The 24163-nt window shown below is 44.5% G+C and overlaps 1 protein-coding gene across 1 annotated transcript; it reads left to right on the top strand.

Moving 5' to 3' along the window:
- The first annotated feature begins 402 nt into the window (after nucleotides 1–402).
- Nucleotides 403–24163, top strand: Dbf4b (DBF4B-CDC7 kinase regulatory subunit). Its single transcript, XM_076870693.2, has 13 exons — nucleotides 403–535; nucleotides 636–698; nucleotides 6363–6517; nucleotides 11399–11584; nucleotides 12459–12509; nucleotides 13236–13323; nucleotides 14312–14385; nucleotides 16249–16285; nucleotides 17707–17752; nucleotides 20114–20230; nucleotides 22063–22171; nucleotides 22321–22445; nucleotides 23147–24163. The coding sequence occupies exons 1-13, from the start codon at nucleotides 403–405 to the stop codon at nucleotides 24066–24068; spliced, it is 2106 nt and encodes a 701-aa protein (XP_076726808.2). The 3' UTR covers nucleotides 24069–24163.

Here is a 24163-nt window from a genome sequence, read left to right as displayed (position 1 = left end):
CGCTTGAAGAATACTGTGGTTGCACTGAAACAACGGGATTTAGGAGTCTCAAAGAGCCCGAGGGGCCTGCGAATGCAAAACAGAGACCCTGAGGCCCGTGTACGGAGGCCGATAAGGAGCCGAGATTTGATGTGTGAGCGGGGAAAGGGTACGGATGCCGGGAAGGGGAGAAAGGGGTAAGAAGGAAGGCGGCAGGGGTCATAAGAGTTGAAAAGGTACGGGATCGGGAAATGGGTTTAGGTATTGAATGGATCCGTGCTGAAGCTGAGGAGCCTAGAGGGCCCCAGGAGGGGTTTGGAGGAGAGCAGGGTACTGGCGTCGAGGCAACAGAGGTGGAAAGGGGGCTGAGAGACTGTAGGGAAAGAGCCGAGAGGGAGGGACGGGAATTGAGATGTGCAAGGGATGGCCAAGAGGTCTTGGGAATTCGGGGAGCAGAATATGACGGAGGGGGCGGAGGGACTGAGGGACCACAGCCTTAAGGAGGCGGGGGAGTTGAGATGGAATGTGGATCCGAAAAAAGTCGCGGTGTCGAAGGGTGTGGAGTTTGGGAGGCGGAGGCCGGGGTGGGAGAAGGAGGATGGAAGATGGAAGTCTGGGGAAGAGAGTTGAGCTGCTGCTGTTTTGTCCTTTCTCAGGCTACAGGTACCTCGGGCAGGAGAATTCCATGGCTGAGAGTAGGCTCCCTGTTACGGACCCAGGTGGGTAACCAGTCAAAAATGAGGGTGCAAGGTCACAGTTACTACCCCTGCCTCAGCGCCTCCTGGACGGCCGAGAAATTTTATACCTGTTGGAGTCTTCTAATTACTTAGTGGTTTTGTGTGCGTGTTGGGGGAGGGGGGTGGGGGTGATGGTGTCATAGATCATTTAGGAATTGATGGTAAAACTTATGGAGTAATTTATTAAGCCCATATTCATGGTTATTTTATCAATAAACTTTACAGAGATACGCAGTTAGATAAAGTGTTTTTTAACACCTAATTACCCCTGCATACCTTTTCTCCTGTTTCTTTCAGCATCTCCTACTTTTAGTTCTTGATTGTTACATTTTAAGTAATAATACACTTGAATAAGTTACTTTATTCATCCTTCTCATATCATTTTACTTACTTTTGGATCTCTTTCTCTTTTTGTTGGAGATCCTTCTCCAAGAATATTTTCAAAAGGGAACTCTGTGTCATAAACTTTCTGAGGCTTATATGCCTGAGAATACCTTTATATCACTCTTGTATTAAAATCCTTGAGTAATCACAGTATTTTCATTTTGCAAAAACTAGATGCCCTAACCCTAACCCTGTAAAAATCATGGCTGTAGCCTTCTGCTGGGCCTGAGAGAGGTTTTGAGAAGGTAACTGTTCCTTTTAAAGGTTTTCAAATAATTCTCTTTTTAGCTCACTGTTTCATTCTAGCATTCTCCTGTATTGGTCCCCCTAATTTCAAGACTTTTCACCCCTAATTAGCTGTTTCTTATTGGCTTAGGATCTGGCTCCTGCTGGTCTTCCTGTCTGGTTTTACTCACCCATCTACTTTTCAATTTCCAAAATTTTATAGCATCTTTTCTTGCCAGTGTCTTTTTTTTTTTTTTTTTTTTAGTTGTAGTTGAACACAAACACCCTCACTTATTTATTTATTTTTTTATGTGATGCTGAGGATTGAACCCAGGGTCTCACATGTGTGAGTCGAGTGCTCTACCGCTGAGCCACAACCCCAGCCCCTTGCTAGTGTCTTTATACAGATTTTTTCTTTGTTTCTTTTTCTTTTCTCTCTCTCTCTCTCTCTCTCTCTCTCTCTTTTTGTTGTTGTTGTTGTGTGTGTGTGTGTGTATGTGTTTGGTGAGGTCTGGGACGAGAACAGAAGTTCTTTATTCACCCTATATATTTATTCAGAAGTCTGAATCATTATTTCCTCTTTAAGTATTTTCCACCCTACATTGTTTATTCCCCGTTTACAAATGCCTCTGTTATTCTTGACACTTCTTTCCCTATCCTCTGTATTTCTTTTTGTATGTTTGTGTCATTGAGGATCAAACCTAGGGCCTCAAGCATTCTAAGCAAGCTCTGTACCCCCTTATTCATATTTTACGACTTGTCCCCCAATGTCCTTTTTCTGGTTTAAGATCCAGTCCAAGATCATATGTTGTTTTGGCTGTCATAAAAACTTAGTCTCCTGAGAAGAATTTGTCCTTCTTTCTTTGTCTTTAATGACCTCAGTTCTTTTGAAGCACAACTGAACAACCCTCAGTTTGGGCTACGCATTTTGGTATTTGATATTGTGTCCTTTCTGATATATGTGTCAGGAGGCACATGAATCTCATTTTTGGTCACAATGACTTTAATCACATAATCAAAGTGGTATCTGCCAGATTTCTCCACTGTAGTTACTGTTGACTACTTTAAGAATTACTTTGAGACTTTGCAGATATGGAGGGTTAAATTTTTTCATAATAGTTTTATTGAGATATGGCCCACATGTCACACATTTTACCCACTATAAAGTATACAACTATGTGACTTTTAGTATATTCATAGAGTTGTTCAGCCATCACCAAAGTCCAAGTTTAGAACATTTTTATCACCCCCAAAAGGAGCCCACACCTATTAAAATCATTCCCAATTTTATCCTTATCTCCCAAGCCTAGATATCTGCTAATCTACTTTCTGTCTCTATAAGTTTGCTTCTTCTGGGCATTATCATATAAATGGAATCACATAATATATACTCTTTTGTGACTGATTTCTTTCACTTAGCAATATGTTTTCACGGTCATCCAATTGTACCCATGAATCACTATATCATTTTTTCTTTAAATTCTGGGCATCAGACCAACCTATGGCCATTTGTATATTAAACGTGTGCTCCACCACTAAATAACACTTCCAGCCCCATGTAATTCCCTTTTGATGTTAAATAACATTCCATTGTACAGATATAACTACATTTTATTTATTCATCACTTGATGGGTATATTTGACTATTTTGAGTAATACTGTTTATTTACAAGCTATAATGTAAAATAACATCAAAAACAAACTGAGCCAGGTAGCTTTTTAAAAATTGTCAAAGCCTGGTTGTGTTGGCAAGCACATATATTCCTAGCTACTCAGGAGAATGAGGCAGGAAGACCACTTAAGCCCAAGAGTTTAGGACTAGCCTAGGCAACGTAGTAAGACTCCCATCTCGAAAACAGCGAATGGTAATAATAAATAAAATAACTTTAAAATATTCAAAACCCCTCATTTTAAATTCCAATTTACTAGATTGTGTATTAGTGTTAGCTATTCTGGGTTAAGTTTTTCAAGTATGTGACGTGTCTTTTCAATATGTAGTTTCAGATATGGCTTTTTGCCAGGTGCAGTGGTGCATGCCTGTAATCCCAGTGACTCAGAATGCTGAGATGGGAGGATTGAAAGTTTGAGGCCAGCTTTGGCAACTTGGTGAGGCTCTGATTTAAAAAAAAAAAGTACTGGAGATATAGCTCAGTGTTGGAGCAAGTGTGTGTGTGTCTTTTGGTACTGAAGATTAAACCCAGATGTGCTTAACCACTGAGCTACATTCCCAGCCCTTAACCACTGAGCTACATTCCCAGCCCTATCTATCTATCTATCTATCTATCTATCCATATATATTTAAATATATTTCCCTATTACTACTACTATCTTATTACTGTAGATTTTCCTGAGACTTGAGTGTTTAATGATTTGAGTGATTTTATTATTAGGATTTTTTTTTTATTATTGGAATTTTTAATGGAATTAATAATGGTGGTGTTGATAACTACTTGTTAATTTTAAGAATATAAAGAACTGGGGGCTGGGGGTGTGGCTCAAGCGATAGTGCACTCTCCTGACATGCGTGCGGCCCGGGTTGGATCCTTAGTACCACATACAAACAAAGATGTTGTGTCTACCGATAACTAAAATAAAAATATATATTAAAATTCTCTCTCTCGGGGCTGGGGATGTGGCTCAAGTGGTAGCGCGCTCACCTGGCATGCACACAGCCTTGGGTTCGATCCTCAGCACCACATACAAATAAAGATGTTGTGTTGTGTCCGCCGAAAACTAAACACTAAATATTTAAAAATTCTCTCTCTCTTTAAAAAAAAAAAATTCTCTCTCTCTCTCTCTCTCTCTTTAAAAGAAAGAATATAAAGAACTGGGTAATATTTCAGTTTAAGGAAATTGGTTTAATATGTGAGGCTTCTATAGGATTAAAGGCATTAAATAGTTAGGGAATGTTTTAAGATTTCTTCAAGTTTTAACATTTCATTATGAAAATTTTCAAACCTGCAGCAATCTAAAGAATTTTAAAAGGAGCTCTCGTGGGCACACAGCTTAAAGTTTCTTGTTGCCATTTTAATATGTTTGTTTTATCACATTCCCATTCATCTTATCTTCCCTTTATTGAACCTGGTGTTGGCAGGCTGGGGATGGAACCCAGGGCCTCACACATGTTAGCAAGCACTGTGCCACTGAGGTAAGCCCCCAGCTCCTATCCAATTTTTTTTTCTCATGAATTTCAAGTAACTTTTAGACCTTAGTACATGTTCCTCTAAGTGGCTTAGCATGCATTTAATTGATTAGAATTCCATATTTGTATATAGTTTTTTCTTTTGATGAAAATTTATATACAATAAAATGTACAATTCCAATTTTTAAAAATTTGATCAATTTCATTCCCCACTACCTCCCCTTTCCCTCCCCTCCCTCCCCTGATCCCCTTCTTCTGTTCTATTGGTCTCTCTTCTATTTTTAAAAATTTGTTCTGATTAGTCATACATGACAGTAAAATGCATTTTGACACATTATACACAAATGGAGCATAACTTCTCATTCCTCTGGCTGTACATGGTGTAGAGTCACACCAGTAGTGTAATCATACATGTATATAGGGTAATAATGTCTGTCTCATTCTACCATCCTTCCATCCCCACAGCCCCACCCCATCCCTCACTCCCTTCTGCACAATCCAAAGTTCCTTCATTCTTCCCTATCCACCACCCCCAACTATGGATCAGTGTCCACTGATCAAAGAAAACATTCAGCCTTTGTTTTTTTGGGATTAGCTTATTTCATTTAGCATGATATTCTCTAGTCCATCCATTTACCTACAAATGCCATCATTTCGTTTTTCTTTAGGGCTGAGTAATATTCTATTGTATATGTGTACCACATTTTCTTTATCCATTCATCTGTTGAAGGGTATCTAGGTTGGTTCCATAGTTTAGCTATTGTGAATTGAGTTGCTATAAACATTGTGATGTGGCTGTGTCACTGTAGTATGCTGATTTGAGTCCTTTGGGGATATTGCCAAGGAGTGGGATAGCTGGGTCAAATGGTGGTCTTATTCCAAGTTCTCTGAGGCATCTCCATACTGCTTTCCAAAGTGGTTGCAGCAGTTTGCTGCTCACAGTTTTTTTTTTTTTTTTTTTTTTTGGTGGGGGGACGGGGGGGGGGGGTTTGCTGGGGATTAACCCAGGGCGTTGTGCATGCAAGGCAAGCACTATACCAACTGAGATGTATCCCCAGCCCTCCAAAGTGCACAATTCTTAAGGGTATTTCTCTGGGGTTTTATTTTAAAGCTATGTTGAGGTATAAATAAAATTCATATTGTACACAAATGGAGTGTATACTCTCTGTGGCTCTTTAGTTAATTTTCAGAGTCGTGTAGTTAAGACTAAAATCTAATTTGAGAACATTTTCATCATCCCCAAAAGAACATCATGCCCTTTTGCAGTCATTCCTTATTCCTAGTCCCAGACCTGAGTACATACTAATCTACCTTTTCCATATATATTTGCATTTTCTGAACATTTCATGTCATTGGAATCAACATATAATATTTGTGTCTAATTTTCCTCCCTTAGCATGTTTTTGAGGGTCATCCCCATTTTGTACCATGTATCAATACTTTATTCTTTTTTATTGCTAAGTAGAATTCCATTGTATGGATATACTACAGTTTGTTTATTCATTTATATTTGAATTGTTCCCACTTTTTGGCTCTCATAAATAATGCTGTTACGAACATTTGTGCATGTTTTATCTAGATGTGTTTTTCTCTTGGGTACATATCTTGGAATAGAATTGCTTCATTACATGTTAACTCTATGTTGAACATTTTGGGAAAGTTTTAAACTCTTTTTTTCACACCATTTTGCATTTCCACCAGCAGAGTGTAAGAGCTCTGGTTTTTCCACATCTAAGTGTCTTGATGCTAAGTACACTAGCTTTGAAGGTGTCTCTGTGTTCCCAGAGCCTAGCACAAGGCATAGCGAACAGACTGGACTGTCACTGAGGGTTGTCACTGAGGAACTCTTTTTTACCCCAAACTTCTTACAGTGTTCCTCTTTGTTGTTTTTTTAGGGGCTCGGCTGGGCATCTCCAGTTGTCTGGGAGAATACCAGAAAAGCTCACGAGGTGCTAGGAAACAGCCATTTTCTGGAAAGTCCTTTTACTTGGATCTGCCTGCTGGCAAGAATCTCCAGCTTTTGACGGGAGTCATCCAGCAGCTGGGTGGGGTACGTAAGCTGTTTCTCTCCGGTGATCCCGTGATCTTTTGTGGGTGACTAGTCAGGAGCTGGTGAGGGATTTTTATTCTTCCCTTCTCTCTTCCTCCCTTAAAGGCTTTCTTAAGAAATAATTCACATACCATAAAATTTACTCATTTGAATTACACAGTTTCTCTGGGTGCATGCCTATAATCCCAGTGACTCGGGAGCCTGAGGCAGGAGGATTACAAATTCAAGGTCAGCCTGAACAATTTAGCAAGGTCCTACATAACTTAGTGAAACTTCTGTCTCAAAATAAAAAATAAAAAGAATTTGGGATGTGGCTCAGTGGTTTTGGTACCTCAGGATACCAAAAATAAAAATAAATATGGGCACAGCTTAGTGGGGGTTCTGTTTTGTTTTTTGGTACCAGGGATTGAACTCGAGGGCACTCAACCTGAGACACATCCCCAGCCCTATTCTGTATTTTATTTAGAGACAGGGTCTCACTGAGTGGCTGTAATCTGCTGGGATTACAAGCATGTGCCACCACGCCCGACTTTGGTTTAGTGGTTTTTGGTATGTCAGTCCTCTATATTCATGAGCTCCTCATCCATGGATTCAACCAACTGCACATTGATATTTTTTAAAAATTGTGTCTATGCAAACCTTTCTTTTGCCATTATTCCCTAAACAATATACTGACAACTATGTGGCATTTACAATACATTATATATTACAAATAACCTAGAGATAATTTAAAGTGTATGGAAGTATGTGCATAAGTCATATGCAAAGACTATGCCATTTTACATCAAGGGTCTTGGTACCAACTCCCCATAGATACTTGGGGACAACTGTATTCACAGGGGTGTTCAAATCATGTGATCTCATAGTCAATTTTAGAACATTTTCATCACCCCAAAAGAGAAGCCCCGGGCCTGGGGTTGTGGCTCAGAGGTAGAGCATGCGTAAGGCACTGGGTTTGATCCTCATAAAATAAAATAAAGATATGTGTCCACTTATAACTAAAAAATAAATAAGTAAAATAAAAAAGAAGCCCCACATTTATTATCAGTCTCTCGGCATACCCCTGGTCCCTGGCCCTGGGTAAATACTCATCTACTTTCTGTCCTTGTTCTGCCTTTGTTTTCTTAAGCTCATTTTCTATATAGCTGTGATCATGATTATATGTGGTGTGCGTGTGTGTGTGTGTGTGTGTGTGTGTGTATTTTGATTTGTTTTGGTTGTTTTTAGGTACCGAGATTGAACCTATGGCACTTAACCAGTGAGCAACATCCCCTGCCCTTTTTATTTTTAATTTTGAGACAGGGTCTCACTCAGTGGCTTATGGCCTTGCTAAGATGCTAAGGCTGACTTCAAACTTGTGATTCTTCTGCCTCAGCCTCCCAAGTTGCTGGGATTATAGGCATGTACTAGCATGGTATGTCAGTCCTCTATATTCATGAGCTCCTTATCCATGGATTCAACCAACTGCACATTGATATTTTTTAAAAATTGTGTCTATGCAAACCTTTCTTTTGCCATTATTCCCTAAACAATATACTGACAACTATGTGGCATTTACAATACATTATATATTACAAATAACCTAGAGATAATTTAAAGTGTATGGAAGTATGTGCATAAGTCATGATTATATATATATTTATGTGGTGCTGAGGATCAAACCCAGTGCCTCACCTGTGCTAGGCTCACCACTAAGCCACAACACCAGCACCAATTATATTTTTGATTACCAACTTTTTATCCATAACCTTAAAGCATTGGCATTTTCCTGTCTTTATTGCCTAAGTACACATTATTTGTAATGTTATACAGTATAATTTGGGTTTTTTTTTTGCGGGGGTTACCAGGGATTGAACTCAGGGGCACTCGACCAATGAGTCACATCCCCAGCCCTATTTTCTATTTTGTATTTTATTTAGAAGCAGGGTCTCACTGAGTTGCTTAGCACCTCACCATTGCTGAGACTGGCTTTGAACTCACAGTCCTCCTGCCTCAGTCTCCTGAGTCATTGGGGGTTATAGGTTTACACCACTGTGCATGACCTATAGTATAATATTTTTGAGTGGATTGCTGATTTATTTAATAGCTACCTAATAAACATTTAGATTATTTCTAATTTTGAGCTCTTAGAAATGACACTGGTGAACAATTTTGGTTGAATCTATTAAAATATCTTAAAAGTATATATCATATGGTAATTTTAGTAATAGATTGACACTAGATATCTCTTATGTCTAGGAAATAGTGTGATAATGCTCAACCTAAAAGAAAATGATAACTGGGGAAACTGCATGAATATGTTTCAAATGTGGAGGCTCTTTGCTATCAAAAACCAGTAACTTAGCAATACAGAAACTCAGTGCAGATAATAGAATAAGGATTATGCCTAAACTGGCCCATAATTATATTTTGAACTTTTAGACTGGGAATGGTGGCACACACCTACAATCCCAGTGGTTTGGTAGGCTGAGGCAGGAGGATCGCGAGTTCAAAGCCAACCTCAGTAACTTAGCAAGGCCCTGAGCAACTCGGTGAGACCCAAAATACAAAAAAGGGCTGGGGATGTGGCTCAGTGTTAAGTGCACTGGGTTCAATCACCAGTACCAAAAAAAAAAGCATGAACTTTAGTCTCTTTTGTCATTTAGCTTCTGCTGTATAAAAAACCATGTCAGAACTTGGGCTTAAAAATAACATTTTAGGGGCTGGAGATATAGCTCAGTTGGTAAAGTTGCCTCATATGTACAAGGCCCTGGGTTCAATCTCCAGCACCACAAAAATAAACAAACACACAAAAAAACAATATGTTAGTATTTGCATTGTTATGTGGATGGCTGCATAGTTCAGTGGTTTCATTGGGGCTCACTCCTATAGCTGCATTCAGCTGGAGGGTCAGCTGGGCTGAAGGACCAAAGTGGCCTCCATCACACATCTGGCACTCTCTAACTTCTTGTACAATGTATGAGAAACTTCTTACCTTCTTACTTACATTGTACACATCTATAGCATCATATATATTTATAGAAAGCTAGACTAGCTGGTTTACACAGTGGATAATGGCACCCTTCCCAGAAAGTGAAGTGAGGCTGCAAGGCCTCTCAAAGCCTGCATTCTAAAATTTTTATATATTATATTAGCCACATTCTATTGGTCAATGTGTCAGATTTAAGAGATAAAAAAGTAGGCTCCAGTTGGGCACAGTGGTGCATACCTATAATCCCAGCAGCTCCGGAGGCTGAGGCAGAAGGATCATGAGTTCAAAGCCAGCCTCAGCAATCTTATGAGACCCTAAACAACTTGGCGAGATCATGTCTATAAATAAAAAATTAAAAAGCCTGGAGATGTGGTTCAGTGGTTAAGCACACCTGGGCTCATTCCCCCATACCCCCCGCCAAAAAAAGAATAGCCTCCACCTCCTAATGGAAGGAACAACAAAGTCACATTCAAAGTAATAATATGCTGAGGTGGGAGGAATTCATGGAGGATAAACATTGCTGTACTCCTACCCTCCAATGCTTCTTTTTGCCATAACGAGGAAGATAGATGTACTCTTTCAAACTATAAAGATTTTTAAAATTGTGGAAAGATATATTTTTTTAAATGCCATTTTAGGGCTGGGGCTGTAGCCCAGTGGCAGAGCACTTCCCTAGCATGTGTGAGGCACCTGGGTCAATCTTCAGCACCACATAAACAAATAAATGCATGCTGTCCAGCTACAACTACAAAACAATTTTTTTTAAAGTTTTTTAAGTGGACACAATATCTTTATTGTACATTTATGTGGTGCTGAGGATCAAACCCAGTGCCTCACTCATGGTAGGCGAGCACTCTACCACTGAGCCACAACTCCAGCCCACAAATTTTTTAAAAATGCCATTTTTAACCGTTTTGGTTTTGTTTTTGTTTTTACTGGGGATTGAACCCAGAAGCACTCTACCACTATTACATTTCTGTCATCCCCCATATCCACCCCCTGCCTTGTTTTGATTTTGAGAAAGGATCTCTTAAGTTGCCAAGATTGGCCTTGAACTTGTGATCCTGCAGCCTCTCATGACGCTGGGATTACAGGTGTATGCCACCATTCTTGGCCATTTTAGCCATTTTGAAGTGTGGAGTTCATTGGCATCATTACCCTTATACTGTTGTGTAACCATCACACTGGTTCCAAACTTTCTCTCTTCCCAGCTCCTCATTTGTAGGTGTTTTGTTGATAGCTCGAAATTTGCCATAGTGATTAGCCCAGAAATCAACAAATGTACAGAGCAGTTTTCTTTATTCCCCAGAGTGTTGGTCTAAGTATCTGCCCATTCAGTGTTTATTTCTGTTGAGTTCCCACAAAGGCAAGTTAAGTGTCAGTATGCTTCAGGTACTGTGCTGAGTTCCTGGGATACCAAGATAAGTCAGAACTTTTCAGTGCTCACAAGAGGTTTGTAGTCTGGCTAAGGTGAGCAGACACCTATATTATAGCTGAGTGTCAGTCAAACCCTTTTTTGTTTCACTTTTTATGCTCCTTTTTGTATTATGGTCAAGAAAACAGCAGCATTTGGATGCCCCAGTGTGTCTTACACAGAAAAATCATGGCCATACCAAGCTGCTCTTTTCTTGCACAGCACCTCCAGTGTGTGTGTGCAAACTCAGACCAGTGAAAGAACTCAAAGCCTGTGGCCTGGGTCAGGAACAGCAGTTCCTGGAGGGATATATAATGTATATATTTTATTTCATAATGATGTTTTCTTGGGGACTCGTTGCAGAGGTGCATTTAGTCTATTTAAAGACATTGATTCTGGAACTTCTGGCAGCCAAGATTTCCTTTTCCAGCTTCTTGATATTGACAATTCTACATCTGCTTTTTGGTTTTCAGCCACTTCTGTGATCTGGTTTCAGGTAATTGAGGGTTTTCTGAGCAAAGAAGTAAGTTACATCGTGTCCAGCCGCAGAGAAGCAAAGGCAGAAAGTGGTGAGACAGGCCACAGAGGCTGCCCCAGCCCCAGCGAGGTCAAAGTGGAAACATCCTCTGTAGCCAGTCCCAAAGGCAACCATGCCAGGCCTTCACAGAAACCTGTGCACTCGGTAAGAACCTCATGGGATAGGGAAGATGTGGTCCATAAACAAAGCAAGTAGGCATTGGTAAACCCTTTTAGGTAGGCTCTAGTTTGAGTTTTAGCTGGTTTAATTTAATTTCATTTGAATTCAGAGACTGATAATATTTTATCACAGTTCTGAATCTAAACATCTCAGCAATGCTCCATCCTCATGCTATCCCTCTGTGCTCTATGTCACCCTTTATGAGGACTTCAGAGTCGCAAGTTCAGAAACCAGAGGAAAGTCCTCTATAAAGCAGAAAAGACTTGTTGGAATTGGCCTGGCTTGGGCAGGAGTACACCCAGGATGTAGCAGTTCCCTTTTCCATTTTCTCATGTATGAACCACCAACAGTTGGGACAATACACATGCCATCTCTTTGATATATGCATCATGGCTTTTTACCCCTGGACTTGCATGTTTGTTTTTGTTTAGTTAGGCTAAGATTAAGATGTCCATGAATATACCCTGTTCATGATGTTCATGATGAAGGACGAGTCTTCCAAGAAGCAAAGAAAAGATTTTATAAAATGAAACACTTGCTAACATTATCTGCTAGAGAGTCCAGAGACTCTTAAAGAAAGGTCTAAGAACATCTGTGACAGTTTGACCTTGCGTATTTTCAGAATGTCCTTCTCCATTATGGTTCAGGCTGCCAATGGTGCAGCTACCTCTGCGTGATCTAAACTTACACATGGGTTTATCTTTACCTCCTAAAGGTTCTCTAAACTCTCATTTCTGCCTATCCTCAGCTGATACTGCTCCAAACTTTCCAAGGGTCATTTAAGACACTACTACCAGCTTATGTCTAAATATCTGTGTATATGTTTTGTGGTCTACATATTTTGTTTTCTTTCTGTCAGGTGCCTATGAGCAGAGGGAAGGAGCTTCTGCAGAAGGCCATCACAAAGCAGGTGAGTTGGGCCAAACATGCCTTTAATCCCAGCAACTTGGGAGGATAGCAAGTTTGAGTTCCACCTCAGCAACTTAGCAAGACTCTGTTTCAAATAAATAGGACTGGGGATATAGCTCCTTGGTAAAGCAACCCTAGGTTCCATTCCTAGTATCAAATAGCAAAAAGAAAAGAGAAAGAAAAAAAAGATGGGTACGAGTAGGCATGGTGACATGACTGTAGTCTAATGACTTGGGAGACTGAGGCCGAAGGATTGCTTAACCCAGTTTGATGCCAGCCAGCTTGGGCAACAAAATGAGACCTCATCTCAAGACAAAAAACGATAGGAACCTTGGCCAGAATGAGGGAGACTGTGCTACCAGACTGAACCAGCATAGCTTCCGGCTTGTCAATGAGAACCTCACTTGTAGTCATCGTGTGTACTTGCGGTGTACTGAGAGCTTCCCTCACAGAACCCTCCCAACAGAGCTCTTTTAGAAATGCATGCTCCTTCATGGTCACGAGGTGGCTAGAGCAGAACTTGGGAGCACATTCAGTGGGCACATTCAGTGTGTGTCCTCCTAGATTGGCCACCCAGAATGGAGGACAGGGTATCTTCCTTGGGGATAGTATGCTCTCTCCCCTGCCTCCCTCCAAATCCCCCCTTGGGTGACCCAGGGCTCTCACAGTAATGTCAACCTGTCCCATCATGCTTTGTCCTTGTGGTGTTTCTACTCTGTCATTTCAGGGGAGCAGCAGCGGAAGAGGCAGTGGGAACAGCAGCAGCCTTCTGACCAATGCCCGCTCCTGGGGAGTAAGGGTCCTGCATGTGGACGGTACTGGTCCCCGCTGGGCACCTGTGGAGGGAAGCTTTGATGACTTTCGGAAAGTTGGCTTTTAGAGGGATCAGGGCTGCATAAGCTTCCAGTATTGGAAGCCAGATGTACTCAGTTCCTATGTTACTCCACGAAAGCAGGAGGGTGTGGGGGAAGCAGGATAGCATATAGCAGAGTGTGCACCTCAGAGGGATTAGGTAAGCTGTCCACAGTCTCACCAAAATGAGCAGCATGGCCCATGTTCTGACCTAGTTTGGTCTGACAGTAAATGCTGTGTTCTTTTTTCCATATGGTTGCCTCACACTATAAATGACCGATTTGCTCTAGTGGTAAGTCTATAATAGAATAGTGTTCCATAATTGGCTTAGGGAGTCTGATCTCCTGCTCAGCTCCACTCTTGAGTCTGGGATTTTCCCTGATCCATTATAGAGGAGTTGATCTAGATAGGACAGTCTCCAGATGCCAACTAGGTGCTACCAAGATTTTTCAAGGGAATCAAAGGGCTGTGCAGGGGATGTTCCTGGTCTGGGGTGGAGGCAGGGACTCCATCCCACTGCAATATCATCCTTGCCTGACTTGATCTCATTTTCTGCCTTTCGTGGTGCTAGGGAAGTTCCTGCCTCCTTAGCCGCTGCTGGGTTTTCTACCTGAGGACACACCTGCATAGCTAAAAGTTCTGGGTTTTCCCCACAGATGCCACTCTTTACAGTCTTTGAGCCATAAGGCACTGCAGTCCAAAACTGAATTATATTCAAAGCTACAAAAATACATGAAGCCAGTTTAGGTGGTTCCTGCCATAGAGGACCCAGTCCCTACCTCTGTTGTCAGGAGGTGCAGAGGTAACTTGTAGCCAGAAGGTGGCAGACAAGGATGGCATGATCCAGCTGACTAGGCCAGGTGACCAAGTTAGTCCTCCAGCCCAGAAAGGGACCATGAGGGATAACTAAGAAATTTACGTCTCTGCTATGGCCCTTTGTCTTCTCTACAGAAATGATGATGCACGTGCAGCAGCTGTCCCATGGTTCTTCATGTGTAAAGAAACAAGAACCGAAGCAGCAAGAGGTAGGTCAAACCCACGGGTGGTTTTCAGTGGACTCTGACAACTTGGTAAATCCCTGACCCACCTAAGCCATTGTTTCCTGGCCATTCTGAAAAATGTAATAGGAGTGCAGCTCTTCTGTCACCTTATTCTGTATGTCCACAGCTTTACATTGCCCTTTCTCTCACTCTATGAATGTCCCATGTCATACTTACCCCACTAAGGCATTCACTGCAACCCTGGGCAAAGGACTGCACCTGGTCATCCTGACCTAGATAGAAATTCCCAAATGCTCTTGACCTCCTGGCAAGGCTGTCATTGTAGGAACAGTTCTTGGCCTGGGAATGAGCCCACAACTGGATGGACCTGGGAGGGAGTTGTATCATGAAATAGCAGCTGTCTTCCAATTCTGTGTTTAATTTTTCCTTTCTTTATCAGGATTAGAACTCTGGGTACCCCATCAAGAGAGCCCAGGCTCATTTAAAGCTGCCATGTCTTCACCCAAGCCTAAATCTAAGGATCAAACCTGCAGATCTATTTGCATGGCCTGGCGTCTAGAAGCAGAACTAATAGTTGTAGCAAACCACATCCAAAGTGGCTGGAGTTTGGGGGCTTTCCTTTTGCTAGATATATTTTTGTTCAAAATTCAAAAAGATATTCAATGAAGTCCTCCTACTTCTACTCCCCAGCCACTGACCTCCCTCCCTGGCAAACAGTGGAAACAGTTTTTCTGTGTCCTTCTAGGACTGTGGGCACATATAAGCCAGTTTATCAAAAATCCCCTTCTTTATACAAATACTTTTTAACTTTACTTTGCTTTGACTTAATAACCTATTGTAGATATTTTGGAGTTTTTTGTAATAAGATTTCTACATAATCTGCTGATAATCAAGGGAATATGCTGGACTTCTTTGGCTTGTGTTTGCCCTCAAAGTGTGGCCTAGAGGAGTATCTGGAACCACCCTGGGCTCAGAAGCACAGGCAATCTTGGACCAACTGGATCTCTCATTCTGGTTCCCTTCCCCAGCTCTTTAGCTGATTATTTTATTCCATTTAGGGTTTTTGTTTGTTTGTTTGTTTTTATTGTAATATTTTTTAGTTGTAGATGGATAAAATACCTTTATTTGTTTATCTTTATGTGGTGTTGAGGATTAAACCCAGTGCCTTATACGTGCCAGGCATGTAGAAGCCAGGGTCTCTGACAGCCTTACTTGGTCCCCCTTACTTTGCCCTCTGTCCACTGTGATGTCTCCTTACCTAGGCATCACAACTGGGGTTGTACCTCACTGTTCTACCAGTGAGCTACAACCCCAGTCCCTCCATTTAGCTTTTAATATCAGCTTTATTTGACCTTGGTTTAAATGTTAGTTTTGGCCCACAGAATAAGGGTACACAAGGTGGCCACTGGAAACCAAGTGTCCTCATTCTGTTAGGTGACCTGAAATGGCAGCTGTGCCTAGAAAATAAAAGCCGCCCTTTAGTGAGCATCTCCTCTAAGTTGGCGCTTTCACTTGCTTTAGTTTCATCTGTGCCACATCCTGTGAGGTTGGAAAATGGCCCTCACAGTACTGGCGTTGCAGCTCCAGTTCCTACCCAGGCCTGAGGGACTCCAAAACTCTTCTCTACACAGTCCTGTATCTTTTCCTCAAAGAGCCAGCCGCCATTGAAATTCACAGAGAGGACTCTCCATTCATCATGGCCCTGAGAGGCAGGGGGAGCCACTGTGCCCCTGTCTGCTGTAGCTCACAGCCTAGGAGTCTGGTTCTGCAGGCCTCTCAACAGCAGGAAGCAAAGTGGGACAGACTGAGTAACTCCGCGTACCAGTCCCAGTTCCTCGACCCCCGTGGCTCCCTCACATCCTTAACCTATTTTCCCTTTCCATTTAGGGAACACGTCCAGGAGTGGAGTCAAGAACGCGGAAAGGTCAGTATGGTAGCTTTTCCTCATCTAATTACAATCCCTCCTTCTATAAACACTTCCCCACGACTCCCTCTGAGGCAGCATCTGTTCACTTCTCTGTGGCAGGAAGCAAGTCCAGGTTGTGTTGCCCCCTCATGTTTCCAGGGCCTGGGCCTCAGATTTCTGGGGCAAAAGAGGTATGCCCAGGTGCAAATGCAGAGCTACTGGGCCAGGGCTTCTCCTTGAGAGCTGGGACACCATGCAGGCCCTTTGGCTTCTATATCCTCCGGCTGTTCCTGGGCATTGACTGAAGTTCAGCATCCTTCTCCTGATTTAGTAGCAGTTTGGGGTGGGCAGTTTGACAGCTGCCTACCGTTTTCAGAAATGCCAAACTCCCCAAAACTGACAAACAGGCAGATTGATGGACTGTGTCTCCTGGCTTCTCTTGGACAGCAGGAGAGTTTCTCCCCCTGGATGTTTCTCCCAAAGATGCTCTTTAAGTGGCATTTATTCCTGCACAAGAAGGAGCTAAGAAAAGTCACTTGGCACTTCCTCATGCTCGAAAATCAAGGAAGTCTGTGGGGGAATTGGTTTTAATCATTGTCTGTTAATTAGAAAGACAAGAAATTGTCCCCAGAAAGTAATTAATGGGAGCTGCAGCCCAAGGAGAAAAGGCTGCTTTGCTTAGGTGCTAGGATGGCTTCCAGAGGGGTTAGGAATTCTGAGGTACTGGCCTCCCGAGGGAATCTGTGGCTGTTAGGTCTTCCTGGGCTTCCAGCCTGCCTAGACTACACCTCCGACAGGAGTCCTAGTCACGGTGGGAAGGTAGAGAGGTTCATAGTGCCCAACTGATTTTGTAAATTGTGCAATAACTAGCATAATAGAGGAGAGGGGTGGGTCACCTGACTCAGAATTTGTCTTATCAGCCCCCCTTTCCCCTATTTTTTTTCAGGAACTTGAGATCACTGAACATACTTTATCCCTCTTCCCCTTTCTCCCTCCCATAATCCTCATGAAGAATGCTGCCTGGGGACTTTTCAGGTCCCTTAGGATTCTGAGATGCCAAGAACCAAGGTCTAGGAACTTTGTGGACCTTAACTCTGTATTTAGCAGAAATCAGCAGGGCCTGGGTCTCTTCCACCAGCCATGTTTCTAATGGTCGTGGTACCCTTGGTGGGTGACAGCCTCCAGAATGTGCACACAGGAGGTCCTGCTGAGGGAGGACGCAGCTAGTGCTGCAGTTAGTCTGCAGCCTCTGCTAGTGCAACTCACTCTCCCCAAGAGAGGCTGGAAGAGATGGGAGGGGTGCTCACCTCTGCCAAATGGAAAGGCACAGGCTCTTAGGCTTTGGCAGAGCCTTGCCTCTTGGAGCATTTCCTGTGTGTGTGGTGTGGGCTGTGCTCTAAGGCAGGCAGAGAGCTAATGTGTGCTTCTTCCCCTTCCAGTGGCCAGACTAAAGGCACCATTCCTCAAAATCGAAGATGTGAGCATGTAAGTAGAACCTCCTCTCTCCTCTTCCCCCTTCCCAGGCCTGCAGAGAGGAGGAGGGAGAGGTACTCAGGGGACCCAAGCTGACATGTGGACATGGAGTGCCTCAACCCTGCATCTTCATCTTCCCCACAATTTGCTTTCTTCCACTGTTGAAGAGAAGTCTCACACAGACCAAGGGGAGCCTCTGAGGGTGGCATTATGCAGTTGATACTCCTCTTGGAGATGAATCAGAGGTTAATGATCCTGTGTGTGAATTACCTTCATTTAATACTCTCTTATGAGCTCCTTGTGTCCCATCCTGGCTCATTATTGCTGCTCCTTGCTGGGTGTGTGTTGACACTTAATGTCGATTCATTTCTGGTCCAGTCACAGTGCTAGTACAGTCCACAACGTCTTGGCTGAAGTATAAATGTATGAGGTGGCACTGGGGATTCCCTTGTCAGATCACCTCGTACATGATAAAGGCTTTCAGTTTGGCTTTGAAAGGCCCTTTTCAGGCACATATCTCATGACAGCCCTGGGTGAGAAACAGCATAAATCCATTCTTTCCTAGAGGGAAAACTGAGGTCAGAGAAGCCAGGGACTTGTACAACCACTTTGCTAGTAAATTACAGCCAGGGTCCCTGACTGCCCCTACTTGGTCCCCCTTACTTTGCCCTCTGTCCACTGTGATGTCTCCTTACCTAGAGCAGGAGGATCACCTTGATAATGTTAACCTGATGAGCCCTTGGCAGCCACCTTGGTTATCAGTGTCTTTGATACTAGGTCAAAAGTCCACGTGAATTCAATAGTTATTTCCTTTTTAAAAAAGATTTAAAGGAAAAAAAGACCATTTGTGCACAACAGGGACTACTGGGACCAGAACATTCTGGGTCCTTTAGCTTCAAGCAGGGCACCCCCAGAGCTCCAAGCCCATCTTCTCAATGGGCCTAAATTCCCTTCTTAGTGTCTGCAGACAGTAGGATTGGCTTTGGTGGCCCAAAGGCACACAGAAGGCACTCCCTCCAGTTCTAGTGGAGTGAAGCACGTGCTCTTCAGCGCCCAGCCCCTGCACCACAAGATAAACACAAGGAACTCAGATGCAGTGTTTGAGATACTGCCACTGCCTTGGTACTGGTACTGTACATGGCAGGCACAAGTCATATCACTGTCACCAGAGGGGTTACATAGCTTGTGTGTTCCCAGCATCACAGACCAGAGAAGAAATTCAAGCAGAACTGAAGTTTCTGGTGATTCTTTTCATGTGCTGTTCTGAAGCAGTAGCTTTTCAAAGCCTGTTTGCCTGACCAACATGAAACCTCCTAAGCAGAAAGTGTTGTTAAGGGGAAAGAGAGGTGCCAGGATTGCAAGCAGCCATTCTGCTTAAGGATCCAAAAAGACTTATTTGTTAATTCCCTTCTGAGGCCCAGGCACTCTCCGCATCACCACCACAACCAGAGCATGGGCTACTCCAACCAAGCACAGCGCACCCGCGCCCAGCAGTGACCTCAGTCAGCAGGGTTTGCAGAGTACACACAAATCGGTTCTGGCTCTGTAAGTTTCCTAAATGTCTTCAACTTCAGGCAAACTGCCAGAACCCTCCGTATAGGTCTGGCTATCCGGAATCTTCATTTGCACCTCTGTTTTTTGTTCAGAACACCAGCCCTCAAATGGTGCCAAGGACCCTCCTAGTGCAAAAAACACTTTCCTTCACAGAACGGAAAAAATCACTGCTATGACTTAAACATTCTTCCATGTAGGTTCTGCCAGGTTAAAGTCCGTGAAAGTTGTAGAGTCAAGAGGCAGAATGGGAAGAACCAGCCCAGGAATCTGTAGTGGAGGTTTGTAGTCTGGTCTTGGCCACTTACTAATTACGAGCCCTTGAGCAAGTCACAGAGCCTTTTGGGTTCCCTTTCTTCTGTCAAATTGGATAAGACCACTTATTCCATTCAGCCCAAAGGGTGCTTATAAGATTCAAACAAGCATGAGTATGTACACATTTGGAAAGTAGAGGAATGCCAGGCATTGCACACAATCCCAGCTACTCTAGAGACGGAGGCAAGGGGATTGTTAAGTTCGAGGCCAGCCTGAACAACTTGGCAAGACACTGTCAAAGTACAAACAGCTGGGGAGGCAGCTCAGCGGTAGAGCACTTGCCTAGCATATACAAGGTCCTAATTTCAATCCTCAGTACCACAAAGAGAAGAAAAGGAAGACAGGGACAGCATAGTTAATGGTACTCATTTTACCTAGAAAGGCTGGTAAGAGTTCTAGTTTAGAACTTAGAAAATGTCAGGATTAGAATTCTGTAGAGAGGCTAACCCCCTTCCTCATGGTCTCCTTCCCCACTATAGTCAAAGTGGAAGTTTTTTTGTGTTTCAGGAAGTTTCGTCCTTTCCACCATCAGTTTAAATCCTTTCCTGAAATTTCTTTTCTGGGACCCAAAGATGCAAGTCCCTTTGAGACCCTGACGACCCCGGGCAGCTCGCACTGTACCAGGTAGGTCTTTTTGATTCCTGAGTACCAAGGACTGGTGACAGGCCAAAGTCCACCCCCTCAGGGCCCTGCTGGTCAGATTTGGGAATGGCCATCTGTTTACTCCTTTGGCAAAGTCTATTCTGGGAACTTAGCCCAGAGAAGAGAGGCACTGGGAGTATTCATCCATTTTATTTGGTGTTCTTCAAGAGATTGGTTTCTCAAACTCAGATCTATAGACCACCATTATGAGAGTGCCCCTATGGTGCCATTGAAAAGTGCGGGTTCTCTCTGGGAGTGGTAGCATATGCCTGTGGCACTTGCCAGTGACTCCAAAGACTGAGGCAGGAGAATCACAAGTTTGAGATTGGCCTGGGCAATTTTATAAGATCCTGTCTTAAAATAAAAAGGCCTAGGGATGTAGCCCAGTGGTAGATGACCCCTGGATTTAACCCCTAATACAACAAAAAACATGGTTTTTTTAATATCTCTGATCACATATGTATGTGTTTATGAGATAGATGGTTCCTGGACTCAAGTCCACAACTATAGAATCAAAAATCTCTGATCATTGAGCCCCAAAAGCTGCATTCCTAGAAGTTTCCAGGTGATATCAGTGCACATCAAAGTTTGAGTCCTGTTAGGCTTAAACACAAGGAATAACTAGGGATGAGACCAAAGGGACTCTACATTGTATGGCCATGGCGGCTTATAGCCTTGTTTATGTTTATACTCCACAGATATTAGAGAGTTTAAACTTCACTAACCAAAAAGGAGAAAGAATTCAGCTCATGTGGTGGACTAGCTGTCTTCTCAGATGCTCTCTAACTTCTGAGCCAAGGGCTAGTTCATGAGCTGTCTCAGCCCAAAAGCTCCTGGGACCATGGACAGCCTGTGAGCTTCTCATAGACAGAGGCCGTGGCTCAGGACATAGTGCAAATGGGAGGGGAAAAAGGAATGTGGCAGTAGATGGAGGCAGGAACAGGGAGAGAATGGCCTGAGGGTAAGTCCCAAATGTCTTCATTCTTTTCCTGGAAGGTACAAGGGATACCAGGAGAGCCAGTTAGGAGGTGGCCCAGGCAAAGCAGGGTAGCTAAGCTTGGTATGACCTGGGGGTTGCAGAGGAGCTGGGAGGCCATAAAGGGAAGACAGTGAGGCATTGAAACTTTGGTATCTCCCTGGGCAGAGGATTGGGTCAGTTAGGACATCAGGGTGCGGTGTGTGTGTGTGTGTGTGTGTGTGTGTGTGTGTGTGTGTGTTTGAATTTCTTTCTTTTCTTTTCTTTTCTTTTTTTTTTTTTTTTTTCATTTTTCCTACAAACTACTCTAGTGATGGCCACTGCTGTCCCTACTTACTCTCACCTGTGGTTTCAGAGATGTAGGTGCGGAGAAGACAGATAAGAGAGGCTGCACACCTGGGCGCAGTGGTACACGCCTGTAATTCCAGCAGCTTGGGAGACTGAGGCAGGAAGATTGTGAATTCAAAGCCAGCCTCAGCAAAAGTGAGGCACTAAGCAACTCAGTGAGACCCTATCTCTAAATAAAATTAAAAATAGGGCTGGGGATGCGGCTCAGTGGTTGAGTGCCTGAGTTCAATCCCCAGTACCCCCCCCCAAAAAAAGAGACAGAGGGAGAGAGAGGCTACCCACACAGAGGCTTCACCTTCCTTGTTGCCTCTCCTGCCACCCTTGGACAACTAGCACCGAGGGTAGGACAAACCTGCCCATTGTGCCTGCTTGGCCCCTTGGCCATCTTGGTCCTTCCCCTCCCTCACCTGAGCTCTAGGCCCTGAGCAGCAGCTCCTCCTCTGGGGACCCTAGTAGTGACCTCTTTTCCCCCACCCTATATCTTTCACAGAGAACTTAAGGACCAAGAGCCAAGCGTTCAGTCAGCTGTGTGCACCATGCCCAGGAGGAGGAAGGGCTACTGCGAGTGCTGCCGGGGGGCCTTTGAGGATCTGCACATGGTGAGCCGCTTCCCCATTCCCCACATTGTTCTGAGAGAGCCCAGCCTGCAGTCTCCACCTTGCATGTCCTCCATTGAGGCTGGCTGGAAGTTCCACTCATCCCATTCCAAACTTGTCTAATGCCCTCTGCCAACTCTTGCTCTGGACAGCATCTTCAGAGTGCCCAGCACCAAGCCTTTGCCCTAGAAGCCCGTTCATATGCAGAAGTTGATCGGATCATCGCCCAGCTCAGCCACAGCTTTATAGAAGTCCCCTCCCAGGCCAGCCTCCCCAGGTGAGTGCCATAGTTGCAGACATACCTGCATTTTCTCTCTCCTGTTGCCCTCCCCAGCTGGGAAGGAACCCTCAGGTTGGCAGGACCAGTCTATAATATTTTCCTCACCTTTCCACCATCCTCTATCCTATTTGTTTTAGGGGTGGCCATTGGCACAGTAGAGAGTGAGCAATTCTGGTTAGCTAGAAGTGGACATAGTTCCTGAGTCCCTCTGGAGGGTAGTGAGCAAGGTCCTTCTCCCTCTGTGGAAGTTACTCTCAGAAAGAAGGATTGCCTGGGGTTTGGTGGAGATTCCCAGACTCATTGAGCCCAGCTTCCAGCTACCCACCAAGGGTAGACCCTCTCCCGCCTGGAGCTGTGGCTTCACTTCTCACCCAGGTTCAGCTTAGACAGCCAGGTTCTGCTACTGTCTGCACCTACCAAAGGGCACAGCCTCCTCTATGAAGTCATTCAGTAGAAGAGCCTCTATCCTGTTCCCCTGGCCAGCCCCAACCACAGGCCACAAAGCCAAGAGGAGCACACAGCATTGGCTGCTCCACAGTATCAGACCAAGAGAGGCCTTTCCCAGAGGGGCAGCTCTCTTCAGCACTAAACCCAGAAGAGGCCACTTGCCCTGTCCTCAGCCCCAGCCCAAGAGGTTCCCATCTTGCTGCCTGTTCTGGAGCTGAACCTGCGCTCACTGGGTATTTCTGTCCCCACAGGCAGTCAGATTCCACAGCTTCTGAATGTGACACTCTCCATCCTGACACTTTGTCCCCAAGCCAACCCTCCCCTCCTAGGTTAGCATCTCCTGGAATGAGGAAAGAAGATGACTGCCAGGCCCCAGGTACCCCAGAGCAGGATGGAATGGTGGACAACGTGGAAGCATTATCTGAGCCTGCAGGGACCGGCCAGGTACCTGGACCACTAGCAAGTTGCCAGGAGCTAGGGGGACCAGTTGATGTGCTTGTGGACCCTTCAAGAACACCAGTTTCCAGAAGCCCCACTTACCAGCACCTCCTGCCCAGCTCTGATTTTATGGACCTCTCCTCTGGCCTGGACCTCGCATCTGTTGGTCACAAGCGGAAGATTCAGTTCCCCAGCAGCATCCCTGAGAAGAGGCCAAATGCCTCATTTCTTGTACCTGGAGCCGCCAGCGCCTGTGGCCCCAGGACAACTGATAGCAGGCATCTTCTCTCCCTTCCTCTTCCCAGCTGTGAATCTAAGCCCCGAGCCTCCCTCCGGCCCTTTTGCCACACACAGGCCTGTTGCTCCCTCCCAGACCCCTTACCCTGGCAGTCCACAGACAGGCCAGTTGAGTTTTGGACCACACAACCCCCCTGGCCTAGGAGAGAATGGCTCCTGGGACCTGAGGATTCTGAGTGTAAAGCCTCTGGTCCTATACCCCAGCAGACTGACCAGCCCCCTAGCTGTCCCACAGGCCCCAACCAGCTGCGGGCCCACCTGCAATCCCCCATGGGAGGGCCTGCAGGGAGCCAGGCCACCTCACTTCCCCATCCTCGGCCAGCCAGCATGGGAGCCAGCTGCTCCAGATGGTTCTGGGCCCCTTCATCTCTCCAAGTGCCTTGTCTCCCTGTCTCCCAGGCCCAGCCCTCACCCAGAGCCGCTTCTGTGAGTCCCTAGGTTTTCACACAACCAGCCAGCTCCAGTCCGCAGAGCCACAGATCTAAGTTCTACCTTGCATGGTGTTATACACTGGCCAGGGCCAGCCAAGACCA

This window comes from Callospermophilus lateralis, chromosome 11 (genome assembly GCF_048772815.1).
Source record: "Callospermophilus lateralis isolate mCalLat2 chromosome 11, mCalLat2.hap1, whole genome shotgun sequence".
NCBI lineage: Eukaryota > Metazoa > Chordata > Mammalia > Rodentia > Sciuridae > Callospermophilus > Callospermophilus lateralis.
The sequence above is the reverse complement of the archived record's forward strand: the minus strand, read 5'-3'. Positions and strand labels throughout refer to the sequence as shown.